The sequence below is a fragment of the Aquila chrysaetos genome, chromosome 4 (assembly GCF_900496995.4).
Source record: "Aquila chrysaetos chrysaetos chromosome 4, bAquChr1.4, whole genome shotgun sequence".
NCBI classification, from domain to species: Eukaryota; Metazoa; Chordata; class Aves; order Accipitriformes; family Accipitridae; genus Aquila; species Aquila chrysaetos.
This window is the reverse complement of record NC_044007.1, coordinates 12381628-12407947: the sequence shown is the minus strand read 5'-3', so window position 1 is coordinate 12407947 and position 26320 is coordinate 12381628. Positions and strand designations below refer to the sequence as shown.

The following is a 26320-nucleotide window of genomic DNA, read 5'->3' as shown; positions in this document are numbered from 1 at the left end:
TTACCTTCATGTCGCTTATGATGGTCTGGAAGAGCCCTCCGAGCGCACTACATTCCTTCTCTATCACAGCCTCCATTTTCCTCGCTCGAGCACACCGGAGGAGGCAGAAACTGCTGCAATTTCACTACTAAGCTAATGAAAAAATGAGACACCACGGTGTCCCACCTCACGCAAAAAAAAAAAAAGGGGGGGGGGGGGGTACGGGGGGACGGGACACAAACAGGCCGATGTAGGCAACAAGGGGAAAAAAAAAAAAACCCACAACCGAAAAACCCCACGCACCTGAGCCCCTATCTGCCTACACCTCTAAAAATTTACAAACGGGAAAAAAAAAAAGAAAAAGATAAAATCCAGTGCTACTGGCGCCTCTCTCCTACGCGCACCTCCCCGCCCCGCTCCGGAGCGCCCGGGGACTCGCAGCCGAGCGGGCACTGCCCTCCCACGCAGGGGCACCCACCGAACCCATCGCTGCGCCTAACGGCCCCGGACACGGACACGGCCCCCCGCGCCTCCCGGCACGGCGGCGCGCTCAGGGCAGCGGGAGCCCGCAGCCCGCCCGCTCCGCGGCGCCGGGCAGATGCGCACGGACCCCCCTCAAAAATAAGGGAGGGCAACAAAAATAAAAATAAAAATAGCCTATATCTGTTTAAAAAGAGATGAGATTGCGCCTTAAGCCGGCCCTCGGGGCGCAGCCTAGGGGGTTCCTGCCAGCCCCAGCGGACCGGGCTGCAGCGAACGCGCCCGACCCGCTGCCTGCCCTCTCCAGAAAAGCCCGGCCCCTCCGACCGACCGACGGACGGACGGACGGACCGACCGACCCACCGCCGCTCCCCCGGCGGCGGCGCCGCCCGCCCCCGCCCGCCCGCGCGGAACGCCCCGCCCCGCCCCGCCCCGCCCCGCGCGTCACCAGCGCGGCCGCTGATTGGCCCCGCGAGGCCGATGGGCGCCGGGTTCGCGCCCCCCCGCTGCCGGCGCGCGCGCTGCCGGGGAGCGAGCGGATCCCCCCCCACCTCCCGCCGGGCGGGGGGGTGCAGGCGTCGAGGCCGCGGTCCCGCCGGGAGCCGGGTCCCGTCCCTCGGAGCAAGAGCCGCCCGGAATGTTTAGCAGTCGGCGAAGAAGGTTTTTTTGTTTTTTTCTGGTGACGGTCACCGAAATTGCCAAAAATTCGGCTGTTTCTGGTGAAGAACGTCGGCCTCGGCCCACCGATTTAGAACGGCTGAGCTGAAAGCGCTCGGAGAAGTTACGAGCAACGGAACGTACAGCCCTGGCGTAGTACAGCAGCTCTCATCATAGATTATGCGGGGCTGTTCATTCACCCTGTCCCGCAGACGCAAGACAGTGTTTGAGGGTCTTAGTTACATAAAACACGGGTTTCTTCAAGTAATTCGTTCTCACGTTCACCGTGCCAAGTTTTGCAGAACGTCGTGGTCACTGTTACATCTTTGTACACGCGCACAGGCTGTGGCTCGCATCCCGCAAACGCCGATGCGTGTGCTTAACGTAGGGACGTGAGCAGCACGCGCGGAGCGTGCGGAGGGTCCCCGGGACTCTCCATCGCACGGACATTCAGCAGCGCTCGTCTCTTTTGGGGAGCTGAGATCTGCAGATCTACAGGACAGCCACGCTCCTGGGGAAACGGGCTGCGCTGCTACGTGATTTGGTGAGAAGCAGATGTAGAACCAGGAAAATCCAAGTGTGGAAGAATAAGGCTTAGACCTTGAAGTGAGGAGGGGTGTCCGTCCTCATATATACATACACACACAGGTACATGCACAACATGACCGAGAGGGAAGTTTAGAAATTTGAGTTAATAAAATTTATCCTACAAACTCTGCCTGAGAAGAGCCGGTGCGCGCCCCATCGTATTTTGCATCGTTTCAGGCAGTATCTAGGAACACGCACGTGACGGATTACGTTCTCCGTGTTAGTTCAGCACCGAAGGAAAAGGCTGGAGAGCCGCCCTGCCTCCGGCAGGGCCGTGGCACCACAGGCTGCTGCAGAAATTTCCCCTCTGCTTTTCCCCACTTCACTGCAGGGAGGAAACACCCCACCCAGGTCCGACCGAGCAATTAATTTTGTGGCTCTGTACGACCCTCTCTCCCAAAGAGGAGCTCAGGAAACGTCCCCAGCGGCTTGTGATAACGACACCTGCTCATCGCGTGCAGAGCTTGGGGTGCCGTCACACAACCAGCGTCACAGCGTTCCCCTGGGACAGAGTCGCATCCAGCAATTCGGCAGGGAAAGCTGGTGGGTGGCCTACTTTGCTTTCTTCAGCCGCTCCGTTTCTGGGATGATCCTTGTTTTCGCACAAGCAGTATTTTGGCTAACCTCCCTTCTGGGAATGAGAATTTGCAATGTAAAAGGTTGCAGAGTGCACGATGCACAGGGGATGGGAGGGAGAAAAATCTCCGCCTGTAACAAAAAGTCTGTCGTTTAAGGGCTGCGTTACTGCTGGTAGTTCATAAAGCAGGGCTGTCTGCTCTGTAGCGAGCAACAAGTCTGCATACAGTGATGAAACGGCATGCAAGTATACAACAGAAAAATGAAGTAAGCATTTCAAGCCTTGATAAATTACAAGAAGTAAATTAGGCATACAGTGTAAGAGAATGGGTTTTTACCTGGCAAATTTGAAAGGAGAGACCGTGCACATCACTGGTTATGATGAGTAACTTGCTAAACCACTGTAATTCGAGTGTACCCAGTCACAACCTCGAGAGACCTTATCAAAACTGTTCAGGTGGAATATTTTTCTGTCAGAAGGTGCTAGGTCGTGAAAAATGGAGGCATGATGATTTCAACAAACTTCATAATCATAGGACAAAAATTCAAAATGCAAAAGTATTTGTTCTTTCCGGTATTTTTTATCTCAAAATCTATTTTGTTACATTTTCATTGTCTATATCACTTAGAATAATGATTGTGTTAATTTTACAAATTTTTCTTTGTATGTAGCATAACACAGCTAAAAATAAAGTAAGGACATATAACCTAAGGGCATCAAAATAGGGTCTTGATAACTGAAATTTTTTTTTTTTTCCTTTTGCATTGAAGGAAATTTCAGACTTTTAATTTTATTCTGCCTTTTAGTGACTTTTAATGATAGAATTTTCTGCAGGATGACAATTCAGCTTCAACCAGCTGTAGAGTGAGAGTTAACATTTTTCTTTAAAGACCTGAGTCCAAATGGTTGTTTAAAGTGCGAGTAAAAAGTAGTTTGGTGATGTTGCGGTAACGTCGGGTTACCATCTGTCACATTATTTCTGGGATCTGCTTGATTGATTCCTAGTAAATCACTTCCTGCGAGCATTATTTGCAAAACTTTATTATGGGCAAAGGCTATTTCTGTGTTCGTGAGCCATCGTTACTGGGGAACGTTTCATTACCAAGTGATGACATTCTGTAAAATACCCTGGTGCATGGGCAAATGCCAGCACCACTTCTTGACAGTGGGTTGGCTGAGTGCATCTTACTCGGCAACCCCCAACAGATGTCAACCTTAAAATTTGTCAACGACACAATAGTAGCCCATGTTCTGACATCCTTCAACACATTGGGTGCTCTGCTGACAAGAAGCCTATTCCACTGAAACTGCAAGAAGGCTGATGGTTAAGAAAGAATTTCTCCAGAGATAAGGGGGATAAGGTTGAGCAATGACTTGGTCACTTTGCCCGGCCTGGGTTATTCCTGCTGCTCCCCCCCATGCTGTGCACCAAGGCACAAAGTACAGCCAGAGTGAACCAGGGCACAAATCCGTGAGGGTCAGCGAGTCCGCAGCATGTTGTTTCCAGGTCTGCCGTATGACCAGAATATATCCATTCACATTCCTGTGCCTTGCTTTCTCCTTCTGTAGATGAAAATCCCAATTCTTAAAAGCATTCTGAGTGTCTTTGCACCGAGCATGAGCGTGAAATGTCATTGCAATCAGAACAAATACATACTCTGTCAATGTGCCGTAAAACATTTAACTGTGGTGCTTATTTAGGTCCTGATCTTACAAAGATTTAAGCCCACTTATGAATGTGAGTATCCCCGTGGAAGACTAGATTACACATGCACTTAAGTGTTATCAGATTGAAGTCATAGAACAACAATCACAAAAGGTACTTAATCACCTTTAAATTACAGTGTTCCTAATTTAGCTAATATTATTCCCCAAGGAAAAATTGCCTCATCTAGCATACAATCAAGAAAGAATCAAGGGCTGTTCCTTCAAGTGGTTGACAGTTCGAAAAGATATATGATTTTTAAAAAATAGGTTGCTAAAGGCTGAACTATTTAATTGAATTACCTCCTTAAGAAATTGATGCTAATTAATATTATAATACTCCACTACATTGCCACTGAATCTTTCATCCTCCAGCCTTCGTAAAATATGTTAATAAACTTGAAAAACTAATGTATACTTTTTTTTTTTAACCAGCATTCTGTCCCTGTTTGAGGCTTTCTAATAATGATTTATATCTTGAAGAATGATGGTGTTTTCCTCTTTATAGACTGAGGCAAAAGAGCCCAAGAGCTTCCAAGAGACAGAGTCCCTGACATGATTTCCTTCAGTCCTCAAGCTGCTCACCAGGTACAATTCCAGTTTGTCCATAAAAGCAGATGAGCTCACTTTACAATGCCTAATTGGGTGGAGAGGTAAGATGGCAGGCAATACAGCCAGAAAGATGACAAAAGGAACTGGTGAAAAATGGAGCAAACCCAACAGAATCCATGTAAGCCAGCTGTCCCTACAGCATTACAAGTATTAAATAGTGACCCCTCCTTATCACTAGTGAAAAATCTGCATTATATCTAAAGAGGCTTAATTATTCACTGGTCGTACATGGAGATGGGGACCTGGTGAGGGAGAATTCACTTTTTTTTGGGAGCAGGTGTTTACAGTGTCTGGTTTCAGAACATAAGAAATAACAATATTGTGGTTCTCCAGCTTTATTCGGGTTATTTTTATGTCCCAAATTGTTTTTAAATTACCAAGTAGCATTGCTGTAGTGGGGGTACCTCTGCAATCATTTCTGCTTGCTGCTTGCTGGCAAAATAACAGCTGCTATTGCTTTACCAGGATTGATTTCCATAGAACAGCTCCATCTAAAGCCTACCTACAGGCAACAACTCTGCAGCAAAATATCAATGCGGTCTCATTTTCGGCTGTAAGCTTTTCTCAGAAGAAAAAACCCCACATTTTCAGCAAAGTCCAACATGGGATGTCATTCATTCAGAGCACATAGAGGATGAGATGCTTATTTTTAAGGGACTAAATTAGTCTTTCACTTCCCCCCTCACCAACAAGTAGGAAAAAAACGTCCTTCCCCCAGCTATCTCTGTGCACAAAGCACAAAAGCTGAGAATCAGGGTTTGCGTGTTATATCAAGGGCTTTACAGGTAGGCCACATTTTTCCGTAGTGGGAATGTGAAACGTTCTTGCTCACATTTGCCATCTCAGGCTGGGTAGATTCAGAAAAGGTGCTCAGGTCTATCACCTCCTTCCAAGCAACGCTCCTGCCATCGCATGCACTCGCATGATGAACCTCAATAAATGGCACGGGGGGTTCCCATGGCCGAGGTTACGTGGGCACTTTCATCCTGTGCAAGTCCACACTAGCACCGACAGCGTATTTCCACGCTCACCGCTCAGCCGTGGCCTCCTTCCTATGCCGTCCCATGTCACCAGCACCAGAGCTCCGAGCGCCGTGTGATGGGTCACGCAGGGACCTGATTTGGCTAAAAACTAAGCCTACAACAAAAGGTTATTTTAGCCTAGAAGAGGACCCTGCCTTTTTGTGTTTCACAAAGAAGGGGCAACCTGTATAACCACTGCCATTCCCCAGTAGATACCTTCTTGTTTCTCATCTACAGCCAACACAGGTTTAAATATCCAGAACTGTTGATCTAAACCCTCTTTCAAACTGGCTTCATTACCTCGTATCAGGTTCTGGCGTGGACACATTCACTGCACAAAAACTGGCCTTGCTTTCACATTTTAAAGCTGTTTAGCTGATGCATCTTCAAGTCACGCCCTAAATTAATTTGGATAAAATTTCCTGAGTGCACCTGTGTAGACAAGCAGTAAGTTAAAAAAAAAATCAGGTCGTACTTGCAGTTACATACATGCTTAAATGCTCTGAAGGAGTAAAGCCTATAATAGGTGTCACTTTTACAAATAGTTCATGTTGTCTTCTTTAAAGCAACATCAGCTTTGACTTCAGTATAATTACACATACATAGCAAAGTTGCCTGTTGGGCTGTATCTCCAGCACATACATTAGTCCAAGCCTCTGTTGGCCTTTTCTCCCTTTAGGTGTGATATAAAATGAAGCTGAGTTCTTCTGTACTTTCCATCAAGCAACAATTTTTAGTAGGTCACTATTCCTGAAATCTCTGAGATCCGTATTTATTGCTACGCACTGAACTCAGTGTGTTGAACCACCTCAGGACACAGTCATGTGAAACATAATGCAACACTTTCTCCTATAAAAGAAAACATTATTTTTTGCCAGTCCATAAATCCAGCTTTTAAAACAAGCATTACATTCACAAAGAAATGGTTTAGAAAAAAAATAAAACGTAATAGAAAAAAAATAAATCGTATTTCAATGGGCAGGCTTCCAACTCTGTCTAAGTGTGGAATAGTCAGGCTTTTTTTTTTTTTTTTTTTTTCCCTATCTCTTTAGTTATGTTTAGTTTTTGAAATTCTGATGAAAACAATTTGAACGCTAACCCTCTTTTCCAGACCTAGACACCTGGGATGTCAGTAAGGAGAAATTGTTAGGTAGAGGTTTCTGCTATGAGTCCAAGCTAAAGTTCGCCTGCAGACTCTGTAGCCAGAAAGCATTTTGGGGAGATAAGATCATGCTGAGAGCCTGCTATGTACAGTTTCTTCAAAAACAGAAACAGAAGAATTAGAAACAAGAGGAGCCCTTCTAATGAAGCAAAGAAGATAGACAAAAAGAAAAATCTAGTCTACTGATCCAGATAATACAGGCAGACTAGCACGTACTGGAATTTGGGACTAAAACCAAAGTGAGCTGACATGAGGACATACTGCAGGGAGGGACAAGCACAGTGATGAATGGTGCCATTGTGTGACTATTTTAATTAATTTTTGTAATGAAGCCAAAGCTCTAATTTACCACATCCCAAAAGTAAATAGAAAAGGTTATGACCTTAATTTCAGAGGTGGGGAAGGAAAACCTAATTGCTAAGTAGTCAGCTGTCACTCGTTATTGCAAGTGGATAGATACACTCGGTGTGTTACTATGAATAGTCCAGATTCAACAGTCAAAATAGTGGGTAATGACAGTTTCGTTCCCTCTCCCCTTCATCTTCTTTCCAAGTCTTTGATTAGTAACATTTTGTACCAGTTTTACCACGTGGACTGCAATACTCCCGACTGCACCAGACTCTGAGTAAACCTGTCTGGGCCACATACATAATAGCCTTTTTTTTGTGTCTTCTTAGTAAGCAAATGTGTGCAACTTTAGCAGGATGCAAAACATACGGAGATTACGGGAGGTCCTTCCTGCCTTCTTAGTTTCTGCTACCCCCAAGTGAGTATAGTCCTATGCAGGAGCTAGCAATGGAAAGACAGTTTTTCAATGTAACATGTCTACAAGCAGAAAAAGTGCAAAAGCCACATCTGTTTCTAACCATGGCCACCAAATAAATACAATTAAATGTGCATTATATGCTGTTCAAAACATGCCGTTCATGCTCTTGTCCCAGTGGGTTGAGGCATAGCAGCAGGAGAGAGAAAGATCCTGTGATAAATGATCTGTGCATGCCCAGTGGGCAGCATGCCGGTCTCCAAAGCTGTATCTCTTCTGAGGACACTAAGTTTGTCGGCAGAGGTAATATCTTTCATTAGGCCAAGTAGGATATCTGGAAAAAGTAGACAGGTGTTTGAGTGCACGAGCTTTTCCTAAAACCTGTGTAAAATGCAACAAACTTCAAAGCTAAGTGAAGACATTTAAAATACGAAAATTATTTCTGGCTAACATTTGACATTGCTCTCCTGTGAGAAAGCAAAACATTCTTTTTTAGAGGACAGCTTCCACATCAGTTTTGGTTTTAGGGCTGCAAATATCCTCCCTGGATATCTGGGTACTTGGTTGACATCCACATCTTTTGGCCTTTTGTATCCGAATCCCATGGCAACGCTGATTTCCCGGCCTGTGCTCCGCCAAGCAGGGATGGGTGAGAAGGGCCGATGGGTGTTAGTTCCAGCCGACGGAGGCTGCGGCGCAGGGTCCCCTCCCACGATGCTGCTTGAAAGGGGGAGCAGATTTTACGCCCTTCAGTTGCAAAAGGAACACTTGGCTCCACCGTCAAGGCTGGCCTTCGGCTCTGTAGATCTCAGTCATCTGCAAAGAATTGCTGCACGCTGACCTAGATACTCCGTCAGCTCTGCTGCAGCACTGGCTTGGTGACGAGGCTGCCATTTCCCTCGTCTCTGCTCTGCCCTATATCCTGACTTGGAGATTAAAAAAAAAGAGGGACAAATTAATGTTAATCAGAATAGCATTTTCCTCCAATGATTTTTCTGGAAAACAGAGTTTTCCAATTTTAATCTTCCCCTACGGCTCCCCTTCCCTGCCATCTCATGACATTGCTTTATCTCAGAAATCCTGCCACTTTTCAAACATACGCTGTCCTCAAGAGAAGAGAAACGTGCCACCTCCATTCCCTCCATTCCTTGCGTCTCCACCATGTGCTCCACAGTACATCAACAGAGAGCAGGGAGGGCAATTTATGAGATTAAAAGGGCGAGGGTAAGCCTGGACCTCTGACAGCAGCCACCTGAGATGTCTGCATTGCACTCTGGTGGTGTATCATTAACAGGGCACTCAGTCCAGCTTGAGAAGTACAGCTGATAATATGAAAGTGTCCTGGTAGCTGCTGCTCTGTACTAGATAGGAAATGAAAAAAAGCCAAAACCCAAACCTTTAATTGCCTCTAAAATTTCAGTAGAATCAAATTAGATTGGCAAATCTAATTTTTTCTCTAAAATAATTAACAACTGTAAAGGTACAGCTGGGATTACCGGTAAAGGGGAACGTTAATCTTTGCAGACTTGCTGTAGAGGGCTACAGGGGCAACACCAGCAGAGGATCCCAGAAGGCAAACTTTCTCCTCCTCATTTGCTTCATGGGACAGCATTAGGCCTTGAGAGGACATAACATCCTGCACCATGACGAAGCACGGTACTGCACTGCCTTGCCTCCCTTGGTAGTTCAAGGACAAAAGCTGCCTGGACCTCAAACCCCCTTGGTTGAACCTGCTGCACTGCAGACTGCTCTGAATAAAATCCCTGCCCTCCTTTCTGCTCTGAACCATGCGGAGCCACAGGCTTGGTTCCCTGCTCCTCCATGCCGCTTTCGTGCAGCCTGAAGTGAATCACTCGGACTGAAATGCTCGAACTCCATCCCTTGGCTTCCTATCTTCGTTACAAGGCTACTGCAGCCTCGGAGGGGCCGGCCACCCCTGTGTGCTGCACCAGAGCTATGGTGGGATGGAGGATGTGGTTTCTGCTTGGCGTCTGGAGGGACCGAGTGACCAGTCCCACCGGTCATTCAGCCATGTATGACAGGAGAAGAGACCATTATCGACAGGTTTTCGTGCAGATTGCTCAGATAAGTGGGAAGAAAATACTGTGAGGCAGAGCAATAAAACTCGTAATTCACTCAGCGGGATTTGCAGGGCAATAACACAGAAGGGAAACAACGAGACTTTATTCCAAGATTTTTAAAAGCACAACATTGGAGCCTGATAATTTCTTAGAATTAAAAACATCCTGTAATGATCAGCATCTTGAGAGAAGTGAGGGATTCCTTGAATTCAGGAGACATCTTTTCTTAAAGAAGGGGGGGAGCAAAAAGGAGGTGAGGTCTGACAGCCCTGCCCTGCGCTCTTTGGTTGATGCTTTTCTTCTTGAGGTAATAAAAATAACTGTTTTCAGATGTGATCTTCCTGACGGAGTGACTGTGAAAAGGGCTGGTCTGGGGAGATGTCAGCTCCATTTTCACTTTATGCTACTTCTTTTTCCTCTCTCACTAACTCTTATTAAAAGGGCTCTTTCTTTTACATTCACGGTCTTGCCGGGGCCAAATCCTCAACCCCATGGTGAAGTCTGAGTAACGAAGCTGGGTGGAAGGAGGGAGTGATGGGGAAGCTGGGTGGCAGCAGGACTGGGTTTTGAGAAGAGCTCCCCGAGGAACAACCGTGTACAAGATGTTTTCCCACTCCCTGAAGACTTCAGAGCATTTCTGTGGTTAGGGACAGGGGCTGGACTTCATCAGAAGAAGACCGGCAGCCTTGAAAGCCAGTGCCCCGTTGACTTTTGCTAAGATTGTCAGGTGACAGAGACACTATGCCCTAAAAATTTGGTGCCCCACTACTCTGGGGAAAGGGTTTGCCCTGCCCCGTGCCACACGGCTGCATTTCAGCTGAGCAGAACCAAATTGAGCTGGAGCTTGTCCTGGGACAAACCAGTCGGATCTTTTGTTTCTGTCTTTCCCACAAAGGGCTCCTGAAGCTGAGAACTGATGTGCTTTCTCCAATTCTCAGTGCACATTGCAAAGCCCATCTTCCCCAGGCTGCAAAGGCGGACAGCATGATGTGATCGGAGATACAGGTTTGGAGGCTGTGGGATGTTTTAAGCAGGCACATAAGATTTGACAGTATAGACTATATTTGGGATCTTTTTTTGAGGGAGAGCCTGTTATTAGAAGCTTTTGTATTCAAATTGTTGAATTAGAGTATCTCACTGAAAAATGTAGATGTATTATTTTTGTATAAAAATACAAAGTACTCTGCAGAGCACTGCAGCAGCACCAATGATTAAAAATAAGGTAATCTGAGAAGCCAGTGAGCTGGTTTGTCTGTCACCTGCCAAGAGTTTAACTTTAGCTGAATTCAGCAACTTTGCTCTTAAAGGTACTGAGCTTTCCAAGTAATAAAGTAAATGCAAAGATGGCAAGCAGTGCATTTAAAATATTTATCAGAGCTAGTGCAATAAATATATTCCATTCCCCCATTTCTATTTATGAATTTACTTAAATGCAGCTAGGTGAAGTAATTTTACAAGGAGCATAATATTATTCCCTTGCATTAATCATGCATTGATTGCCAATGCAATCTGAGATAGTGGTACTGAAGAACAAATAGGAAATATGCTTCCAGATTTTGTTATTTCTCTCCCACTGTGGTCACTCGTTGGGCTTGCTTTCTTTCTCTGTCCCATCCATCCATCGCAGGCAAGAAGCTGAGCGTGCCAAGGAGGAATGGTGGTTTGCAATGCATCTGTGCCATGCTGTTGTATGAAAGCTGGTCCTCCTGCTCCCACGTGGACCATACACCGAGGGCACGTTACATGCATGGCTGCTGCAGCATAAGCTCTTTGAAACACTGGGTCAGGCTGTCTCTCTGATATCCCAGTAAAACAGAGTTTTTGGAGCATTAATGTTTCAAGATGTGCATGGTTATTTATACCATTGCAGTCTATGTAATGGCTGAGCCTTGTTCTGCCAGGTTGCTATTTTATTTCTTCAGGATTCAGTGCACTTTCTTTTGATGCTAGCGGCAAGACTCCCACTTACAATGCTGGGAGGAGGAATTGTCTATTGTGATAACAGCATATTGTATGTGAAATCTGATAATGAGGATTTTGTAGATATGGCACTGCATTGATTCAATTGAGTCTTTTCCATGCCTTGATCTGGAGCAAGACCGTCTCAGCTAAACTTAGTCCTTGAAACTAAAGCAGACTTTTCTCAAATTATTTTTTGCAATGGTCAAAATAGAGAAGGAAAGAAGAAATAGGGGTGGTTTATATGCTGGGGGCTCCTGCATTTCACAAGCGAGAGGAAAATTTCTGTCTCAAGAGACACTGAGGCTTTTATCTCCAGGTGGGAGCTGGGAGGCAGGAGCAGGTGTCTCTCACATTGGCAAGCTCTGTGAAAGCCTGTATCCACCTCTGAGTGGAAAGCTCAGCAGGCGTTCCTGCGGTCCACGAATTGTTGCCAGCTGTCAAAGTGAAATGGTTCAGCAGTGAGTCTCCCGGGCTGTGTTCTGGCCAAAATTCAATCGGATTACAAACCAATTGCTCTAGCCTGTCCCAGAAGCTGGAAACCACCATCAGCTGGCTGGTGGGATCTGGTCTCAGTGACAGGCAGCGCTGCTCCTCGCCTGCTGCGATGTGTTTGCAGTAGCTCGCTGGGAGCAGTGGCTCTCCTTGCACGTCTTACAGATGCAGCTCCCCCTCCTTCCCCAAAATGTAGGAATTATGATTTCCTGAAAAAAAAAAAATTAAAAAAAAAGGAGGAGGAGAGGACTGAAAGGTGCACTGCTGCAAGCAGCTTTTCTCCAAGCAGCGATTTCTTGGCAAAACATCTTCTGAAACTCCAGGTGCCACGTTCTCCCAAAGCGCTACCACTCACATGTAACTGAAATAGCAAACATCTTCCACCAAAATAAGAAAATTGCTTTTATTTGACATAGTTTGGCTGTTGACAGCCTGGCTGTAGATTGTCATTGAAGTCAAATGAAAGAGACCTGGCCAAGTCTATAGGTAGCAAGACTATCTAATGGTAGTTTGTAATCAAAAATATTTTGGAAAAGAGAAAGAAGTTTTCTGCTTGGGGACTAAGTCAGGCTCTGATTATTTGTGATTAAAGGCAAGACATTAATGAGAAACAGATTGTCATAGATACACTTACCTGTTGCATTTCTTCCCTCTCCCTCTCTGGCACTGACTGCCTACGACATGCTGAAGGACTTGGTGATGGATCTTAGTAGGATGCCTCAGCTAAAGTCCCACTTAAGCCCATTTGTAAGCGGGACCTTCAGCAGGACTCACTTGGAAGAAGAAGTCATTGTCTTCACTTGTGGGTGCAAACCAGTGACGCAGGCATGTGTCAGTCTTTTCAACATTTTAAGACTAAGTATAAATGTGAAACAGAAAGCAGGATGCTGTTGAGGCACTTGGCTGATCCTGCTGAGTAAGAAGTGCCAGCGGTGGAGCATTACGAGGCTGAGGCAGTGGGCTGCCTGTGGGCTCCTTTGCACTAAAGAGATGAGACCTGTAAGAGCAAAAGGAAGAGAAGAATGTGGAGATGTGGACGCCTGAGGGTATAATCAGGAGCTTCACCCCATGAAAGGGATGGGGGAGGGAGGCTTTGATTCCTTTCTCTCCCACGCACCTTCACTTCCCTTTCTTTTCCTCTCTATTTCTAGTCCCGTGGGGAAAACTTTGCTATTAAAGCAAAGCTCCAGGGAGCTAAAATATATGTAGGGATTTTTGGAGGAAAACTTGGCTCCGGTGAAGTCAACAGGAGTTTTGGAATCAACATCAATGGAGGCTGAATTTCACCTTGCTGTAATACTGTCCTAAAACATTTCCAGGACCATACAAAACACTGCCTGCTCAATGCTGACCTTTCCGTCACAACTGTATGGAGCCTGGTACCGTCCTGTGAAATTCACCATTCTTTTGTGATAAATCACACCCTTCTCTCAAGGGGTAACGACAAATAAATACCCCTTAATCATCCCGAGAATGGGATCAACAGTTTCATGTATCACTGGACACCATGAACAGACCTTTGTAGTTTCAGTGGGAAACTGCTGGAAATCGAATGTTTCTGCAGAGGTTGTTTATTTGAGGGACAACTGGAATATTCCAGTGATCCAGATTTAGTTATTTTTGGTGTCCCTTTCCATAGGGAGTTGGCAACCTATTTAAATCCAGGGGACCATGACTAGCTATTCAAGTTTTGCTCTGCTGGATTTGTGCTGTGTATATTTTGGAAACAATGTCTGCTCTGAGCAGCAGATAGAGTGATGCCACAGCCCACATCAGTGAAAAGCTCTTGTGATTATTTTTTTTCCTCTTCCATTTTCAGTGAAGGCTGTCATCTGTTCTCCCTCTTTCTGTATTTTATTGCCAATGTGGAATGCTTTAAAAATGCCATTAAGGAATGTGTTACCCAGTAGGATCTACACTGCATTTCACTCTCTATGCTCTTTCCAACAGCAGCCAAGCCCTGAAACTATGATATCATTCTGATGACTGAAAAAGCACAAGCATTTTCTGTTTAGTATGTGTAACTCTGGGGCTATTGGCAACAGGCTTCTAATGTCATGTGCAGAGCCCACATTTTCTTAAGTACACAGCGATTTTGACGTGATTGGTCTGATTTTCCGAGGTATTCAAACATCTGAGGATCCCATGCTGACCGACTTCAACTTCTCAGAAAATGAGACCAGACACCGGCGATTCAGAAGTTAGATCCAAAGAATGAGCCGCTGAAATTTGTGAAGTCCAGTGACTTTACCTCTTTCCTCATCCTCACTTTCCTCTCCCATTCCCAGGAGAATTCAGCCTGATTTCTTCACTTGCACTCTAGCTTTCAAAAGCACTTCTGGAGCCATTATTTCACCATCCTCGAAGGGGCCTGGGATCGGGGAGTGCATCAGCAGCAAGGGGTGACTCAGCAGTGAGAAGCGGTTTTCAGTTACAAACCTGCCTCCCACGGCAACTCTGGGCAGGGAGTAATCAGCGTATGCGTGCAACCACGTTGCCTTGGCACGACGAAACGGCAGCCGGTCCTCGTGCAACATCTGCCTCCGCTGTCAGTCTCTCACGTATGCCCACACAGCACCATCCTCTCAGCAGGCGGGCGCAGGGAGTGGATCTCCCCTTGCGATCCTTTCCCAGCTGGCAGCAAAGGATCCCTCTCCTGCCTCTTCCCCATCTCACTGCTTGCCTGGCTCCCGTCTATGTCTTCCTGCAGACTTCTGCAACTAGTAGCGGGGATCAGCGCTTTGGGAAGCCCCCGGCAGAAGATGGGACTGTGGTCTTTTATACATCGTATACTTCTGTACACTAAGATGATGTGATGATGCGCGGTTTCCCTCTGCACTGCTTTGTCACCCCCAAACTCTGCCTCGGGCTGGTTTGGCTCTGTCCTTTGGGACAAGACGGCAGTGGGACTGGGAACAGACTGGCTGTGCAGGAGCAGGATGCTCAGAGATATTCCCACTTGTGGACTCACCGCGTGAGGCTGTAAGGGCTGGTAACTTCTCTGTTCTCTGTTTTTAAAGACTAAAAAAACAACTCTGACCCGCCGAGATTAAAATAACTTCAGAGCCTGGGCAGTGTCTTATTAACTGGTTGTTGCCAGAAAAGGAAGACAAAAAATAAGCTGCAAAAAACCTGTTTCACTTGCCTTGTTCCACTGCCACCTCATTCCCCATAACCTCTACCTGCCTCCATGGGCCCTTGTATCTCACTTAGCATGTGCAAAAAACTTGGTCGTCCCACCGAGAGACAGAATCGTGGTGCAATGCGGAGGGAACCCTATCAGGTAGCTGTTGTTAAGAGCAAATTTCACTACAAATATTGGTGAAGGACGGAGGAGGTGGGTGATAAACCAAGGGCTAGCACAGAGCATGTCCTGCAGAAGTCACTAGAGCTGCTTTGGTGTCTTCAGCAGGAGTCAGACCGGGCACAGGGTCTGGGCCATTTTGTAGACCTCCATCTTCTACTCTTGTGAGCAGTCCTGGAGGAAGATGGCTTTAAAGTCCCTTTCAGACAGTTTTTGGCCAGAGAAATGTATGCATCAGAGATGCTACAGATGATGAGAATTACTTTTGCTAGCACATCTTATTAAGAAATGTCCTTAGTGATACAGTTGCTCAGTTCTTTGTTCTGCAAGTTATAATGTGAAAATAAACATTGCTCTGCAAATAGAGAAAGGCTGGTTAGTCTCTATTAAATTCTCAATGAGTAGCACCAAAGCTGTGGCCTGAAGAAGCTACAAAGGTTTTGTCAAATAGGGCTAAAAGGGTCTAAAGCCTAAAGACTGGCCTCTGCTCCTGGAAGAAGCACTGGTGGGATGCTGTATGCTTTAGCATTCTGCTGTGTTCCTTCCAGATGCTGTCTGGCTCCAAGCAGATGATGTCCTCAGTTCCCTACCTGGAGTCTGTATAGTTGACAAGGTAAGCAGAGCATTTCCAGATTGCTGGGGAGGGAAGTGATCCTAATTCGGCAGTCCTGCTTCACCTCAGCACCACTCTGTGATCTATCAGAGCTTGTGATGGCAGCCAAAAGGAGGGTAGACAACCGTAACTGTGTCCTGCCTTGTTTTCAGCTGGTGTCATGGCTTTTACTGTGGACTTGCTGATTTCCACAACAGCTACTCACTTCACAGGTGCCGCTGCTGCTTGGCCACACTGGCCCTTTATTGCAAAGATGGCAACTGGTTGTGTAACATTTTCTGCTGCGAGGAACACGGGCCCTTGCCACTTGCATAAAGAAATTCCTACAGCATAAGTCTATTTGCTTGTGCTTTTTCTCTGTGTACATAACCTATAACTATTTTTATCTAGCTAGGCACAGACCTTTTATAGTTATCTCTGCTTATTTTCAAAAACCTTAACATTTGGCACATATCATATTGGTGCCACTGATTTTGTGTTGCTTTTCTTCCCTGTTCCCTTCATTCCTTGCGTCCTCTCCTCGGTGGATCCCAGCCCATGATCTCCTCCCAAACAGGCACAGGCTGGTTTCAGCATGTCTGCCCTGCTCTGATTTAAGCTAGCCCCTTCCCCCAACCCAAAATTAATAAAACCTTCTCACAATAGTCAGTCACAGTGCTGGTGGCTTATTTCCAGCTCTTAAACTTACAAATCTATTTATAGCTCGAAAGGCTTGAAAAGAGATCATTAAGGGAATACATTTGCAAATGTAGAACAAAGATCTGATTCTGGGATTTTTTTTATGCAATTACTTAGTGTAAATAATAATGTTTGACACCTGCTTTCCTCTCCCATAGAAATCTCAAAGCAGTTCACATCTATGAATTTACTAAGCCACTCTCAGCCCGAGTACAGCAGAGAGAGGAGCCGTCCTTGAGGGTCTTAGACTGATACCATGTTCAGATCAACTAATGTTATTTTTCTTTTAAATTCACTGACTTGCTTTTACTCTGTCTGTGACCCCACTCACGCTCCTCACTTCAGAGGCTGAAGCATGAGTGAATTAGACCTTCACAGATTCGAATTATATAAAAAATACAGCACTACAGTGCTCAACGGTGACATTCAACGGAGAGCCTGAGCTCCTCGCTCTATTCTGAAGCCACTAAGCATTATCATTCATCTATAAAACATAGCACAGTTACACACTGATGAAGAGAGATTATTTTTTCCCTATTTCTTCATTTCCCTTCCCTATTAATGTAATGTGATTTAGGAGCTCCATCCTAGTCCTGCTCTACAGTGACAACCTGAATACATTTTTTGTGCAAATTACATTTTGTTGTTTACCTTCGATTCTGACGAAAAACTGCAAACTTGCAGTTAGTGTTCGAAAACCAGTGCTAAGTTGGAAAGTTCATGCATTACTCATGGAAATACACTTCAAAACCAGAATTTCTCTTCTGGATCGTGTCTCCACCCAGAGAGATCGAGACTTAGTTAAAAATTTCAAACCCCAAACAGGACTCAAGCTGAGAATGCAGCCACATGAGCCTATCATGATTTTTTTATCCCCAAATTCAGATATTTTCCGTTTCCCTGTCACCTTTCAGCTCTAAGTGCCACTTTCCTGCTGGTCATGAAAACTCGGCTGTGATGTGTGCCAGTTTGCAGTTTCTTTCTATGGAGTCAGGACAGTGTTACAAGGACGATCACATTGACTTAACCAAGCAAAGCCATCCACCTGCACCTGATACAGCCCGACAGCTGGTGAAAGCACAGCAAGGCCAGATATTTCAAACACTAGATACGTCCTTTCATAACCATTTTTCACAAGATATTTTCTTTAAACTTCAAGCCCACGTTCTCCCAAGAAGTGTCTTTTGGTAGAAGGGTTGATTTGTTCTGAAAAGTTTCTTCTTGCCATGAATCATCCTTTTCATTGAATCTTTACTGTGGGCCTTGACAAAGGTTTCAAAGTCCATTTTGTTTACCCTGAGCAACCATCAACATGCAGATCAGAGGCCTCATTCTGAAGAGTGCTGGCCACCCTTGGGCAGCGCTGTGAGTTCAGGACTCCTATATTACATAGATGCGCTCCCCTTGGACCCAGAAAAAGGCTAAAAGACACACCTCAGTGAGATTTCCCCTAGAAAATAAGGCAAAAATTAGCTTTGTTTATGAAGCAGGTTTTAATCCAAGTCAAAATATTAGGCCTCGACTCTGAGAATTCAAGTGCATCTAGTTGTCTTAGATACCTTCTGGGTGAGGGAGTATAACATAGTGATAAAATGGGGACGCAGGGATTTTAGATAGTAAGTGGGGTAAAGGGTGGGGAGAGGACCTAGAAACACAGTTCTTTAGGTACACCACGAGGTATGACTTGGGGGTGAGACCAGAAATGTCTCTGTAGACATCAAGTGCATGTCTAAACATCGTCGGTTTAGACTCACATGCAGAGCTTGACCTGGTTGGTCTTCTCACAGCTCATGTAATGAGCGGAATTAAAAACCCTCTTATCCTTTTACTCCTTCCATCTATTTGTGCAGGGCACAGTCACTTTGAAACTATGATGGACTTGGCAGAAAGACTCACTGAGATTCTTTAAATTAATAGATTCTTCCTCGTGTTCACTGGCTATGTTTACATGTCTTTGTCCACAGCATGTGTACCACCACTTTTTCTTTACCTGAAATATGCTTACACTTAGACTGAGTCTTCAGAGGTTCGTGATATCCTTTTGTGTCTCATCTGCCATCTTTGGCCCAGCTACACCTCCTTTACACCTGAACAGAGACTCTTTGGAGCAGAGACCTGTTGGCTCTGTGGAGGTGCCAGCTGCTCTTCAGGGCATAAAAAAATTATGGCCCGGAACAGGGCCAAGTTGCTGATGAATAGCAGTTGCTGGTGCCAAGTCGCTGATGGCTCTCGGGCCTGTTGGCGAGTCCTCTGGCTACACCTGTGCTAGTGAACCGGTGCCAGTGCCTGCCCTTTGGTCCTGAGGCCAGCTGGCATAGTCTGGCCACGTTGCTACTTTTAGCTTCTTTTAGCTTCCAAACCAAGTTTGCAAACTTCCTACTATTAGTATTCCCTGGTCCAGGCTAACTCCCGAACCTTTGTTTAGGAGAGTGTTGCTTACCCTGGGCCATAATCATGCCCGACACCACTCCAACAGCTTCACAGTGTTGATATTTCAGTGTCTGAGCTTGGTCTCTGGTGGCGTTCATGCCAAACGAATGCCAACTTGCTTTGTGGTTTAGCAATATCTTCTTTCTGAACCACAGGACCAAGGATTTTTTCCCTGCTTGGTTGGTGCCAATTTCTGCGAATCCCCTCTTTGTCCCCCAGTTTTCAGTGCATGTGTCCCCTTGGCAGATCTGCAGCAACACTGTGTGCGTCTTCACTACAGTTAAAGAGTGGCAGCAGTCTTGTTGAGATATAACAGAAATCTCCAGTTTAAAGCAATCATAAATCATAATTCAGCACTTACCTTACGTATTTGCAGCAAGATAAACCAACCCCTGCTGGATCCCAGGCTGCGCAGCCAGCTGGTATTCCTGCAAGGTAGTCATATCCTATGCCCCAGGTCTTCCAAGGTTTGAAGAGCCTGGAGGATCAGGTCCTAAATAGCTCACTAAAGGTCACGAGGAAAGTCTGAACAGGGTGTGGAAACAGCTCTTCCAAGTCACAAGCTAGCACAGCAGCTCCTGGAGCACATTTTTCTCAAATTTAATAGGTGATGGGGCCTTTGCGTTGTTTAAATTTTCTTCCCTCTATAATAGCACACAGGACCAACCTTAGTTCATATAGGCCAGGGTCATAGCTCCAAAAATAGTCAGAAAGCAAGTCTCAAGGGAGAAGAAGGAGCCCCATAGGGCAGAGGAAAGCTAATTCAATGGTCCAAAGGCCTTAACTGTATGTGTGTTCAATGTATTTCAACTCAAAGGTGAGTAAAAAAACTTCCGTGACAGTGATATGCCTGAGAAGGCTGAAAAAAAATTAATCCTGGAAAACAGAAAGGGTGAAAAAAACACAGAGGAGTAGAAGAAAATGAGGATTTGTCTGTTGTCCATGGCAAGCCCTAAGTAGGACCTTCTTAAGGAGGGACCGAGAGGGAAAAGGAGGCCCCTAGGACCGGGCAGGTGGACTTGCAGAGGTTTCGTGCTTGAGAAAGGGCTGGGAGCGCAGTGCACCGGCAGCATGGGAAGAGCAATGGAAAAGAGCAGGGAAGGCCAGGTAGGCACCGTGTTGTCTGTGGACAGCTGCTGCAAAGGGAAGTCCACCTAATCTTTGCTAACTCTAGCTTGGTGAGTGCTTCATGTGAAGGTGAGAAGTAGCACACGTAGCTCTTCGAAACACAAGAGTCCCCTCTGCACAGACTGTGGGCAGCCCTCCAGCATCCATGGGGGACAGACACACTCAAGGGCAAAGCAGGTCTTGTTAGGGACGGCTCTGGTGGATCCTGGAGCAGACCCTGGCAGGTGCTTACCACATTCAGGACATGGTTGTTCAATCTGCCTGTATTTACACTGGGGAAAAATTAGGGTAAGGCAACCCTCTTAATAATGCAGCGTTCACCAATCTCACCGCTTACTAAACCAGCAATATTTTAAAACAACCTTTTTGTTTTCTGCCATGGCTGGATTCTGGGCTCTTATTTTATCTGTCACATCCAGTCTGCTAAAAGAAGCAGGTTCTGTATCTTAGTCAGCGGTATGATTTTCTGTTTGTCCTTTTGAATGACTTTGCCCAAAGGGGTGATGATAAAAAAATGTGAAAGCTGGTGTCAAAATAATTTCTCTGAGCCTGGAACATACTTTTTTTTCATTATTCTTGACATTCTCTTTTATTTGTGTCTTTTCTCTTCCCCTCTCCACTTACCTTCAGTATTAGAGCAAAGTAAAACACATAATACAGATAATTCTGCTTTCAGATTTCTTGGCTAGCATTGACCCACTCTCATGTGGATATGTGGGAGCTCTGCACACTACATATGGTCTTTATATTCCCGTGATTTATGAAGACACATAATTTTCCATTCACAAGTGCACAAGAGCATGGTCATATGGAGGATCTTTTGACTCCTGCTATTGGGATTTCTCCTGCTATTTAGCCTGAGCCAAAAGCTACAGAAGCATCCCAGAAGCAATCTCATCCAGCAGCAAATTAGAAAAAAAAAAAAAAGGAAAAGCTCCATATTGTCATACACATTATACAAAATAGCTCTTATTAGGCCCTTCCATTCTACTGGCCAAGTGGGGTGATGCTTCCAAGAGGAGAGGAGATAACCCAGTGCTTCATGCTTGTTATTCATTTGGGTGGGAAGCTGGGATCTGGAAGGGCTTTAGGAACAGACCCTTCCTCTGCGATATTTAGAAGGATGTCAGGGATGTCTGGTGTTTTCTTGTTATATGCTGTGGTGAAGAACTGAAAGGAAGAGGGCCCATGTTGCTGAAAGCCTGCTTGTATGTGCTGTCGGGCATTAATTGTCCCTGGTAACGTGATCTGTAATGAGGCACCAGTGTTAATGCTCCCACTCCATCTGCATGGCTCTCGGAGGCCCTTATGATGTAGGGACCAGAAGCCAAGTGGCAGCTAAGAGGGGTTGGAAAGGATCAAGAGCAGATGACATTGTTTCAATGCTAATCCCCAAATAAGGCTGTTTTAGGAAAAGAGCTCGTCTCGTGGTGATAGCATATTAACAAACAACCACTGGCACAGCCGGCGGGGTGGTTTCTCCCCCTCTCAGCCCTCTTCACCTCTTTCTAAATTGTTTCCTCCCTACCCTAGATTTTCTGTTTTGAAGCCCACTGTAAAGGACCTGGTCTGCTTCTAAAACGTTCACGGATATTTCATACGTTTAGCAAAAGCAGGGACTGATTTTTGGATGAGTGCCACCATTTTGACATTTGTGTTTGAGAGATAGCATCTCCGAACCTGTATGCCAGGGGTGACATCTCAGGATCAGACGTGGTTTGGCTGGCACCACGGCTGTGTTCCTGGGCACGGCCACTTCTCCCGAAGCCAGTGCAGGGTAAGCGTTTGTGCTCTCAGTCTAGATAAAACACAAGCTGACAGGTTTTCACTCTTTAGTATTGACATTACAGCAACTCTTTAAACAACATATTAGACGATGTACTGACATGGAGGACGCAGTGGTCCAGCTCCCATCAAAGACAATGAAAAAGGTGGAAAAATGACAGATGTGCCACGTGGGGTTATTTAAATCCACCTATGTCTTTAACTGCCACAGCTGAAAAATGGTTAGAGTGAAGATTATTGTTCAGTCTGGGATTCTTGGCAACCCATAGTGCCACAAAGCTTGTAAAGATGAATTGGATGCTACAGTCAATTGGTCTTAGTGAGCTACTGAAGTCAATGCAAAAATAGGATTTGCCTCGTGGCTGAAACAAGGGACTGGGAATCTCCTGGCATTTGTTACAGTCTCCACCACGGATTTGAAATGGAGGCTTAGGGCAAGGCTTTGTTTTTCTGCCTTGCTGTTCTCCTGCCTGAACTAAGCAGTATTTCCCGCCTTGCAGAAATGCTCGTGCTGGGAGATTAGCAAGGTGTACCGAGAGCCTGGCACGGCGTGGCCGCAGCTGGAAATTCCAGGGACTGTTCGCTGCAAGGGCATGTGTTAAGTAATTGCCCTTTTTTTTTCATCGTGGCTGTTGCTGTCTGTCAGCAGCAGTGGGAACACAGCAGTGAATGCATCATCACTGTCCCCTGACATAATAGAGGAGTTGGGCCACAACTTGAGTATGGGAGATTTATGAAGGTAGGGTGCACAAATGGTTTTTACATGGAGATATAGACATTTTCCTGGCATGGGTGATGCACTCAATGTGAACAGTTTGGAGAATTGCTCTGGGCAGACACGCTTTGCAAATCATGTTTGTTTTGTTTCGAAACAAACAGGGAGTGATTGAAACGCACAAAGGTATTAGCAGTGCCACAATGAGAAAATTATAAAGGCACTCACACGTGACATGTCTACTGAGTTCACATACCAGGACACCTCTGAAGCTTGGATTTGCGAAAGAACAGGAAAGAACTGGGTCTTTACATCCCACAGATATTCAGTGGGGTTTGAGTGCCCAACTCCATTCAGCACTTAAAATAACAAAAACTTGGTATGAATGTAATACAAAAATGAGCATTAATGCACTTTCCTCAGTTCAGGCCAATGATTCCTGGCTTGGGCTGCAGAGTCGAGGAGATGTTGTCACAGAAAGTCAGAGGTTGGTGTCGGTAGTTGCAGTGTGGCAGTGGCCAAAGGCCCTGCTCCAGACTGGCTCCCACGCCAGTGGGGCTGGCAGGAGCAGCCAGGAATGGATTACACCAGAGCAAAGGATCAGGCATGCTCCAGAGGGGAATAGATCAGCCACGTGTAATTACCCATAGACAACCAGGCAAGGAGGGAAACTGTTTCCTGATTCCACAGCAAACCATTTATTTTTTTACAGATTTCGGTTTGATTAGCTCCTTTCTCAATATACAGAATTTCCCTCTTATTTGTTCCCCAAACCAGCCCCGTAGTTCACCAGACCATTCCTCCCAGCAGGTAATTCTGATTAATTGAAAGTGCTCTGAGGTCTCTTCAGGACACAAGGATGACTAACTCTGCAGCAAGTATCTCTAGCATAGATCAAGCAATAAGATTCAACCAAAGCAGGTTCTGACCTCCTTCACACCAGCTGAAGTCCCAGGTAAGTCCAGGAGCTTCAAAGGATTTATCTGTCTCGTTTTAGTATAAATAGTCCAAAATCTGAACTGACCTCCCTGCTGCATGCAGCAGCAGTTATTTTATAGGGGCATGGGTGGATCCTACCACAGCTGGTTTTGGAATGATCTCTGGTTTTTTTACACCACTCTGGCAAATGAGGTCCAATTTGGGGTAACCTGGCCCACATTGAGTTGTGCCGTACCATAAGATCAGATTCTTGAGCATTCAAAGTATGACATTCTCCTAGGTGGGCTGCCATTCCACCTCTGTCTCAGTACGATGATTCATAAATAGGACCTCGTCCATCCCTTGCTGGCACACAGGTGGAGGGACCAGTAACTGAGATCATCGGATTGAATGGCCTGAATTCTGCCCTTCATCACCTCTTCACCAAAATGGTGACTTGGATGAAGGATGAAGAAGAGGAGAGCAACCAGGGAGAAGACTTAATGAATAAATTTAGGTAATTTCAGTATATAAGTTAGGGTTTACTACTATTATTATATAAATTTTTTACTGGACGCACACTACTCAGATCCCTCACTACTGCAGTCTGTAAATGTCAGGAGCTGTCTCGGCACATTAGAGAGGGACACACCACACGGGATACTGCTGCATTATTTTTTGGAACAAAACTGACCTTTTCTCTTTTCCTCCAATATTGCCTGCAGGAAGACTTTGGCCATCCCTGGGTTTTATATTATCTGCAGAATGAGTCTCATTTTCCACCTCAAGCTTTACATGGCAAGATGTGATTGTCAGACACTGCTCTACTTGCTTCGTGCACACTCTTTGACAGCGCTGACGTGTTTATTATGATTAATAAACTTTATTATTCACAGCACAGTGGCAGCTAGAGAGTCTAATGATACATTAGGGCCCTGTTACTCTAGGCCTGATAGAAACTCATAGGAAGAAGCAGTAATTTAAATAGACAAAGAATGTTATTACTGTCTTACAGGTGAGACCCAGAGAGATTTGAGAATTTGTCCCACACCTCACAGGAAGCTTTGCAGAATCAGAAGCTGAACTCACATCCCATGAGCTCCGACCTCTAATTTTACCGAGATGGAAACGCAGGAGGAAAACCACTTGCATACAGCCAAGTGCATCACGGCGTACACGCTCATTCTCCCAGCCCCATAGAGCTGAAGCACTTCTGGTTTTTTTTGGTTTTGTGTTTCCCTTCCCTCGTGATTATTTCTTCTTTTCTTCCTTGACTTGCAGCTTGTGAGTCACCGTTGTACAGAGAAAATTTTCATCCAAAACAAAGGGACCCCAGTTTTAATCAGGAAATCAAACACTATTCCTTTTTCTTCTTTTTTTCCTTTCCCTCCCTATTTTATATCAAAGCAGTACTAGATTGGGCCTTATAAAAAGAAACCCAAGTTCCATTTGGACTAACATTTGATTGCCTTTTACTGCACCTAATACCAGTTCACTTTCACAAAGGCTGGTGTGGAACATTTTAACAGCTCTTTACTGCTACGTTTCCTGGCAGTGGGGTTAATCTTGTCCTGTACAGGACATTTGGTGTGATCCCATACCAATAGCTCAGTAAGTTCGCTCTAGTTCACTTGAAGCATGAAGTGATGTCTCCATGATCTCTACCTCAACAACTCAGCTGAGATTCAAATCCTTCTTGAAAACTTAGCCCCGTCGTGTTGTTCCTGAGCAATTTGCTGACCACTGTGTCCTGCTTGGGCAGCAGCTTGAGAGCTGCCTCTGTATTCTGGGCTATGTCTGACCATGACTGTCCCATCCTGTTTTTCCTCATCTACCCCTGCTTCAAGTTATATTTTCAGCCACCTCAATGCAGGTGGTTTGTTTTCTGCTGTTGGAGAACTCCTAGCTGTGAGTACTCCTATGGTATGAGTACTACCAGAAATCACCTTGCTGTTGTAATTTGGGTGAGGAAGGAGGTGGTGAAGGGTTGTCTCCGCATCAGCATTTTTTTTCCTCTTTCTCTTAGCTGCCATGCTTCATTTCATGGCATCCTCAGCCAAATGGGTGCGATTATAACCTTGCCAGTCTACACCACGCTGTGGATCCCGTCCCAAATACTGCTAGGCTACAGCCTCTTTAAAACCTTTGGCAGACCTATGGGCCAGATGGGGACATCCATGCATTCAACACGTAACCTGGGGCTGTTCCTGGTGTTATTCCATGCGTGGGATTTCCACGGATGGAGAGAAGTCATCCCCTCTTCCTCCAGAGGGGCAGCAGCTTTAGGATACCCAACACAAGTATCATCTCCCGTGGCTGCTCAGAGGAAGGAGGAACCTTTCTCTGGAGTAACAGCTTCTGCCAACAGCTAGTGATGTGGATTAGTAAGACACATGGGCCTGCGGTCACAGAGGCTTTTCTTCAGCAGGGGAACAGGTTAACAGAGCCCACAAAGAGCATCTTCTGCTGCAATGGCAGAGAGAGGTCGGTGGGTGGAATAGCAATGCCCATGCTGGAGCTGGCCAGGGTACAGAGGCTTACAACACTCATCTCCTCCAGAAAGCTAAAACAACACAAACCTGGCGTACAGGCAATGACTCAAGATATAACAACGTGCAGTTATGAATGTTCCCACACTAAAAAAGCCTGTGGTACCGACTCCCTCTGGAA

At 45.6% G+C, this 26320-nt stretch overlaps 1 protein-coding gene and 1 long non-coding RNA gene across 19 annotated transcripts in view; one reads left to right on the top strand and one right to left on the bottom strand.

Moving 5' to 3' along the window:
* The window catches only part of MTSS1 (MTSS I-BAR domain containing 1), a 127701-nt gene extending 126860 nt beyond the window's left edge, over positions 1 to 841 (bottom strand). For 10 of the 16 annotated variants that reach the window (XM_030010787.2, XM_030010797.2, XM_030010791.2 and 7 more), the window contains exon 1: positions 5 to 836. In XM_030010787.2, the coding sequence (XP_029866647.1) occupies positions 5 to 76 (72 nt within the window). In that variant the 5' untranslated portion in view covers positions 77 to 836. Of the gene's footprint in view, positions 1 to 4 lie in introns of all 16 variants that reach the window. The other 6 variants (XM_030010788.2, XM_030010792.2, XM_030010802.2 and 3 more) reach the window with 3 other exon arrangements.
* A 714-nt stretch (positions 842 to 1555) lies between these two features.
* Positions 1556 to 20958, top strand: LOC115340719. Of its 3 annotated transcripts, XR_005932243.1 has the most exons (4): positions 1556 to 1764; positions 4494 to 4573; positions 15932 to 15996; positions 17589 to 20958. It is a non-coding gene; the product is annotated as an uncharacterized LOC115340719 (long non-coding RNA). The 3 variants fall into 3 exon arrangements; XR_005932242.1 differs by lacking the exon at positions 17589 to 20958 and having other exon boundaries at positions 15932 to 16721; XR_005932244.1 differs by lacking the exons at positions 15932 to 15996; positions 17589 to 20958 and adding an exon at positions 14202 to 15919.
* The last annotated feature ends 5362 nt before the right edge of the window (positions 20959 to 26320 follow it).